General features: G+C 37.4%; 1 protein-coding gene across 1 annotated transcript; it reads left to right on the forward strand.

The window, feature by feature from the left end:
* Positions 1 to 1,431: 1,431 nt before the first annotated feature.
* Positions 1,432 to 7,379, forward strand: LOC146663606 (cystine/glutamate transporter-like). The gene is made up of 12 exons (XM_085415295.1): positions 1,432 to 1,657; positions 2,034 to 2,160; positions 2,238 to 2,353; positions 3,550 to 3,675; positions 4,291 to 4,390; positions 4,568 to 4,612; positions 4,696 to 4,819; positions 4,906 to 5,009; positions 5,087 to 5,183; positions 5,475 to 5,624; positions 5,738 to 5,915; positions 6,926 to 7,379. Exons 1-12 carry the CDS (start codon positions 1,432 to 1,434, stop codon positions 6,988 to 6,990), a joined length of 1,458 nt encoding a protein of 485 aa, XP_085271421.1. The 3' UTR covers positions 6,991 to 7,379.
* Positions 7,380 to 7,799: the final 420 nt, after the last annotated feature.

Here is a 7,799-nt window from a genome sequence, read left to right on the forward strand (position 1 = left end):
ATTTACTTGGACGTCCACTCTTGGGATGCTTGCAGCATCTTGTTAACACACACCTGAGTGCTTTAGACCTGCAAACTGCCAAAACTTCTACTTTCCAGGAGGTGGTCACACTTACTGGTGATCAGTTAAACAAGGGGATTTGTAGCACCTGCTTGTTCTTTACCCTCTTCATTCTTATGGGAACAGTGAATGTGGACTTTCTTTTTCACACGCCTGTAGAAAGTCTAGTTATTACCATTTCTATCTACTAACACATAGTGGCATGGTAGCCTCTCGCCTGTCCCAGTTAAGCTGTTAAAACACTTTAGCTATTTTTCTTAATTAATTAATGAATTATTTTTCTGTGCACTCAAACCTTTTCATTTAGAAAAGGAATTATGGACATATAGATATCAAGATATAGGCCCCTAGAAGCTTAATCATACCCTGCCTTGACATTACCAGTGTTAAAACACCATCAGATAAATTGCTTGTTTTCCGTCTAGACTTAAAAAATTAATGATCATATGTTTGTAGTGGTTGCTCCTGGTTTTAAAATTGCAAGACTGTCATCTGTGCTGATTCATGTCAGTAAAATCTACAACTAATCTCTCTGTTATTTTGTATCTTGTTTTGTCCTTGAATCACAATAGCTTGTTCTTTTATAAATACACTGTGTCATTTATCATGGTTGGGACAAGGTGTCTGACATGTAGGCTTTAACATTTACAATACATTATGTTGACTACATTTTAATCACAAAGGTAATAAATTCTTAATGTAGCCCTTAATATGCTCAGACAGATAGTTTCACAATGCATTAGAGTGCTTTAGCAGCCTTTCAAGTGGATAGTTTATAATGTTAATATTTAAAAATGCAGTCTGCAGAGATGATATAAACCACATTGCTTAGGTTTACACTAATACAGCTTCACATTGTAAACATTTTACTCCCATACTGGTCAAACAATCTTCAAAAAGGTTTATTTAACTTGACAAAGAAACATGAGACAATCTGTAGCTGAATTCTTTTCATAAATTTGTAAATATCAGTGACGTGTTGTGACTTTTACAGGAAGGGAAGCAGTGATAAATGAACATTCTGTAGTAGGTAGACAAATGAGAACACATAAACTGTGTGAAACCAGAGGAAAATGACAGCTTGTGTGAACCTTGTTAAAAGTAGCTATGTGCAGTCTATGTAGCTGTTTCTGCAACATCCCAACTCTTTTCTCTTTGAGTCTAAAAGGACTCTGACAAGCTCCACACAAAAGCGTCAAGGCTTAAAGCTGTTATGTTTAATGGCTGAAGTTTGGAAGAGTACTGGCTTTGTTCCCTAGTCAGGCTGGACAATGGAGTAAGAGCGAGTGAACACAGAAAAACGTGTAGGTCGAGGCTTCTTTCTGTTATAGCTTCAAGCTCATTTACTTTGTGACCTGCAGCCACGGACAAATGGGACACACACAGATGAATAAAGAGGACGATAACAAGAAGAAGACGGACGAGGAGCTGGTGCACCTTCGGAGGGAGATTGGGCTGCTGCCTGCTGTATCTTTCATCATGGGAACAGTGGTGGGCAGTGGGATCTTCATTGCACCGAAGGGAGTCCTAATGAACAGTGGCAGCGTGGAGCTGTCACTTCTAGTGTGGGGACTGTGTGGGGTCCTCTCCTTGTTTGGTAAGATCTGAATAAAGTGTATTCTGTCTTTTAAAAGCTGTATTTATGTCTCAAGCTTAAAATTCCATAAACTGTAAATTAAAGATGTCAATTCATTGTTTCGTGAACTACACATTTTGAAGCATCATGTTGCAAGCTTGGTTATCAAAATTTATCAAAGTTCATCAATAATTACAGATGTAAAAATAAATCTCTTAAGCTGGTCATAAATATTACATGTAATAGGTATCTTCAATGTATACATTTGTCTAATAACCACAAAATCTGATTTGAGCCCAACATGATGATCAAATTCTTTAAAGGTTTTGTCAGAAAGGCCTTTGATTGTCAAATCACAATCAAAAAATTTTCATGTGCTTATTTTCTGTTCTTCCAGGGGCACTGTGCTATGCTGAACTAGGCACCACTTTTACAAAATCAGGGGGTCACTTCACGTATCTATTGGAGACATTAGGACCCCTTCCTGCTTTCCTCCGACTCTGGGTTGAGTTCTTTTTTATCAGGTAAGATTATTATTTATCAGGCTAGAGTTATAAAATAGAGTCAGCGCTTAATCACTGAAAATATTTTTAATATCCAGACCAGCTTCGACTTCCCTTGTGTCCTTGGCCTTCGGTCGTTATGTGGTGGAGCCATTCTTCGCACCATGTGCTGCTCCGACAATGCTAATCAAACTTGTGAGCATCCTTGGAGTGAGTGAGTGGTTTTCAGTTCTCAGTGTTGTGCGAAAGTCTTGAGTCTACCTTGATTTCTTTATGTTTTGCTTCCAAATAGACTGTCTTGTAATAATTTTTCTCTAATTTCTTTAGCTGACTCTATGAAGAACAGAAAAGATAACAGGGCAAGAGATTGTATTTTTGCTCTCACAAAGTGATTCCTAAAGTGTTATTAACCAAAAACCTCTCAAGTGTGCAGTGTTTCCTTTGAAATGTTGAGGAAATGGGAAAAAGTGGTTAAAAGAATCTGTAGCAGATGAACAAAATCCAATGAACATGTCCTTAAGTTATAGGAAAAATCCAGTAGAGACTGAGGTATGCATCTAGGCCTTCAGGTAATCCATCTAAAATTCACAGAAGCCGTATTAGAAATGGTCTAAGTGGAAGAGTGTCTGTTACAAAGCCACTGAGGTATGCTACAATACAACAAACTGAAAGTCTGGTTTCATGGAATATTGTTTTGTTCAAATCACTGAGGTACAACAGTGAGTGTCTGAACCAGCGCTAACACAGTGGAGGCTCTGTCATGGTTTGGGGCTTGATTTCATGCTGTGATTTTGGAGATCTTGTCAAAATTGTTGGAATTCTGAACACACAAAAGAAACGTCTGACTTTTATAAACCTTTCAATATCAGCTGGAAAGTATCTGACTGGGAATATTTTCATTTTTCAGCTTGAAATGATCCCAAATACCCTGCCAAAGCAGTAAAAGTATATGTGAATAGAAAAACACACAATTGAAAACTATCAGTCATGGACTCAGATCAGAGCTCAGATCTGAACTTGACAAAAATCAGCTTGAGAGAGGAAAGAAAAGGAGGCAGCCAACATGTAAAGAAGATCTTTGAATGTCCTTCAAGAAGCCTGGAGAACTAGGGAGTTCAAGAATAAAGGTCGGAGTACCAAATCTTTAAAGCTCATTTAAATTGTAAAAACAAGTTTCTGCAATTTTGTACAAACTTGTTTTGCCTATATACTTCCAAACAGAACACATATTTCCATGCGTGCAGAAATTTTACTCATTCATCTATTTCCCATTTTCCTTGCAAAATATAAAGAGATGAAGAATGACTCAACAACTTTGCACAGTCCTGTATTTTTATTTTTTTTACATGTTTGTATTATACTAACCACAATAGTTTATTTTGCCAGTTGTTTATCTTTGTGTGTCTGTAGCATTTCTTGTGGCAGTCAACTGCTGGAGTGTGCGCATGGCATCTCACATCCAGGTCTCTTTGACTTTCATTAAGATGTTTGCTTTAGTCCTCATCATCATCCCTGGCATCATTGCTTTGGTCAAAGGTGGGAACACGTAATTGTTATTTCTGAAGACACAGACTTCCTAACTGTAAAGATCCACCCAAAAAAGAAAAGAAAAAATACTGAAAAAAAGCTGAAAAAAGTAAGAAATACTAAAAAGAACCAGCTTCAGGAACTAATTAGGTTAACTAGCAACAAATGAGCAATATGACTGGATATAAGAAGAGCATTTTAGAGAGTTTCTCAGAAGTAGAAATGTACAGAGGTTCACTACTCTGCAAAAAAAAAAAAAAAAAAAAATCAGAATAATGTAACATTCTTGCACAGTGGTAAAACATGGCTTTGGCCCAAATTTATGTTCAATTGAAAATACGACATTGCTTTTCAGAGACTGGGATTTTCTCTGTGTGATCATTCAATATATTTTCCATGTTCAGTTGTGCACGAAATATAAGATTTGTAAATTCTTGCATCGTTTTTGTACATTTTTGCACAGCAACCCAAATTTTGCAGAATTGATTTTGTACTACTACTACTACCACTAATAATAATAATAATAATAATAATAACAACAACAACAACAACAATAACAATAATAATAATAATTACAATGCATTCAGTTGGTTGTCATCTCTTTCTGTATCATCCTTTTTGCAGGAAAGACTGAAAACTTCCAGAATGGTTTTGAGTTTGAATCATTAACATTAGACAGGCTGCCACTCGCCATCTATAATGGCCTATATGCCTACAGTGGATGGTAAGCAAACATATTATATCAGGAGAGCTGCTACAAATACAAACGATTTTAACATGTTTGGGTTTGGGTTTTTTTTACCATAATTTATACAAAACTATTTTGCTTAGCTTTGTACAGTCCATTAAATCATACTGTTACAAACATCAGATGCCTGTGTCATTCCTTATTTTTCTTTAGGTCCAATTTGAACTTTGTCACAGAAGAGGTCAAAAATCCAAGCAGGTAGATTGCATCTTCATTTTTTGTTTCTCAGACCAAGTTGGCTGCAGCTCTTATATCACTCTGTCTGTATCCTGTCTTAACAGAAACATCCCACTGGCAATAATCTCGTCTATGGTGACCGTGACAGTCTTATATGTGCTTGTTAATGTGGCCTACTACACTATGTTGGCTCCCACTGAGCTGCTGCTGTCTGATGCTGTGGCTGTGGTACATCACATTCTGTACTGTATTAAAAAAGAAAAATCAGAGCGATGTGTGTACAGAGTTTGTGTGATAAGCTCTCTGTCCCGCAGACATTCGCCACCTGTGCTCTTCAGGGATTGGATTCTGTAATTCCAGTACTTGTGGCCTTATCTTGCCTCGGAACACTTAATGGTGGCATCTTTGTGTCACCAAGGTATTCGGACCTCTTAAAACATGATTACTGCCATCTTTTCTGTGGCTTTGAACTCATGTGAGAGCTCTGTCTTGCAGGATGCTTTTCGTTGGAGCCAGAGAGGGCTACTGGCCACAGATCTTTTCCACAATCCATATCCGCAGACACACACCTTTACCTGCTTTGCTGTTAATGGTAAAGAGCTGTCCACACATTATAAACCAGTCATCTACGTAAATAAATAGTAAAACGCTTTGAAAATAAAGTACAGAAGACAAGGCATTGGTCAAAAACTCTCAAAGTAGAATGTTTAATTTCAACCAAGAATAAGTCCTAATATTTTATCGTGAATATCTTATTAAATATATTTAAACTGTATATTTAATTCACCTTAAAAAGATATGAGATGATTCTTGATTCTGTGTATTTAATCACTGTGTGTGTAACAGTGACATAAGAGTTACTCTGTTTTCTGTGTGTCTCCAGTACCCACTGATGGTGATCATGTTAATCAGTGGAGATATTTCCCAGCTCATCAGCCTTACCTCCTTTTCTCATTGGTTCTTCATTGCCTTGGCAACCTTGGGGATGCTCATCCATCGATATCGTTTCCCCCTCCACCCTAGACCTTTTAAGGTTAGCATATTGTACTGAATTGCAAAGCCTTTTTGTCTTACTACATGTTAAACTGAACAATTTATTGGTTTGTTTGTTTATGTATTTGCTACATTGTGGTTATTAACATTAAGGTGCCGTTGGTCGTCGCAGTCACCTTCACAGCGGTGTCTTTCTTCATTGTGGGTCTCTCTCTTTACTCGGACCCTTGGAACACAGGATGTAGTTGTGTAGTTACATTGTCTGGGGTTCCAGTTTACTACATGACCGTCTACCACTTTTGCTTGCCCCCCACATGGAGGCGAATCTTCGGTAAGTCTCATACCTGCAAAGCATTTGAAGTCCTAGTCCATCTGTCCTGCAAGATGGACTAGGTCTCTCACAGAAACACGTGGTTGTTGTGAAAACACTGCGTCACTGCAGTTTTGCCTTAAAATGTATTATCCAGATTTTGATGGGGAAGTCTAGCACCTGTTTGCGTGTAAAATCTAGGTGGTTTTCCATCAGCTGGAAGTGAAATCATGCAATATGCATACTCATTTTGTTACAAAACATCCCTGTGAATGAGGAAGTTAATGACTGAAATCAACTCCTTGCAGAACACGGACACTTTTATTTGTAGTAGTGCTGAAACTTCCCTACTCCTATCACTATCTTACAAATACCCATAAGTCCAATATAAGAGGTGTAAGCAATAATAATAGAACGATAATTTCATTATTTATTTAAATATTTTATTTTGAAAATACAGTGACCACAATGTGGATAACACAGGAACCACAAAGTTTTCCAGTTTTCCACGTAATGCACTTTTTATTAAAGATTTGATTTATTAAGGGAAAAATGTTATTCAACAAAGACGAATGGGCCAAAATTCCTCCACAGCGATGTAAAACACTCATTGTCAGTTATCGCAAAGTCTTGATTGCAGTTCTTGCTTCTAAGAGTGGTACAACCAGTTTTTAGGACAACTACTTTTTTACACCAGGAAGGTTTGGATAACATTTTTGCCTTAATAAACAAAATGATCGTTTAAAGACTGCATTTTGGATTGATTGGTGTTATCTTTGTCTAAGATTATACATTTTTTGAAGAAACATGGGAAACATGTAAGTGTGACCAAAAAAATAAATAGAAGAAATCAGGAAGTGATACATAACATCTTCACAGCACTGTATGTGAAACACGAACCTTGGGCTATTATTAAGTCATCAGACTCTGAGCTGGGTCAGACCATTCTTTAGGAAGACAGAAAGATAAACATCTTAAGAAAGAGAGCACTTCTTGACCTGTGCATAATACTGTTTCTCCAACATTCCCAGATTATTGCAGCAAGCAGCTGCAGAACCTTCTTGAAGTGGCTCAACAGGAAGTCAAGACATGCTGAAGACCTGCTTTCTACCAATATACTTCCTGGATAGCATCTTGACGGGTTCTAAAATTTTTGGAATAGCAAAGGGGGAAATTAAACAAAAAGAAAATCCTCTGGTTGAGGAATTTTAGTTAGAACACTGAAAGTGGTCGTTTTTTTCTCAAGGTGACTGCTGATGGGCTCCTGAAGCTGCCAAGATCTGTAGGAGCCATAAAACATTGTTCTATCCGAAGGCTGTGTTTTATTCCTGTCATGGTTCCTTTAGATCTTTTTTTTTTTTAAAGAACTATTGGTTATTTCATGTTTTTCTTTTGCTGTCACTGAATATTTTAGAATGTTTTTCTTTTTAACCCCCCTTTTTGTTTATTTTTCAAATAAATCTTGCTTTTTTTTTCTCTTCTATATTCACCTACATATTCATATTCTGTGTCTGCATTGAATAAACACAATATGTTCACGTCTTCAAATACCAGAGTGCGTGTCGTGCGTTTTAATCATCTTCTGGAGCATGATCTGCTACTCCGCTTCACATTCCTCCTATACTTCCACCCGGTCACGGTTCTCCCACGGGGATTCTCGATTGTTTAGGCAGAGAACTTCACTTTTCTGCTGCAGGAGAGAACGAGAGAGCTGGAAGGCGACAGGAACTCACTTTCATGTGAGTGCTTATTAGCAGTCAAGGATGCCAATCCAAGATTTGGTAAACAGCAGTTTCTACCTTTCTGGATTTGGAGGATTTCTGGTGTTTGCCTGAGGATTTGTTATGTTACGGCAAAAACATAATCAATTGACATGAAACAGGGTTCCTCTCTTTAGCATTAGCC

The sequence above is a fragment of the Rhamphochromis longiceps genome, linkage group LG8, assembly GCF_057381845.1.
Source record: "Rhamphochromis longiceps isolate RC_006_pf linkage group LG8, R_longiceps_female_GT1.1, whole genome shotgun sequence".
Taxonomy (NCBI): domain Eukaryota; kingdom Metazoa; phylum Chordata; class Actinopteri; order Cichliformes; family Cichlidae; genus Rhamphochromis; species Rhamphochromis longiceps.

Bases quoted from the DNA above. Each gene is read 5' to 3' on its own strand.
- LOC146663606 (XM_085415295.1), top strand. From the start codon at position 1,432: ATGGGACACACACAGATGAATAAAGAGGACGATAACAAGAAGAAGACG. The intron at 2,354-3,549 runs GTGAGTGGTTTT...GTGTGTCTGTAG, and splicing joins TGTGAGCATCCTTGGAGTGA to CATTTCTTGTGGCAGTCAAC. The intron at 4,391-4,567 runs GTAAGCAAACAT...ATTTTTCTTTAG, and splicing joins CTATATGCCTACAGTGGATG to GTCCAATTTGAACTTTGTCA.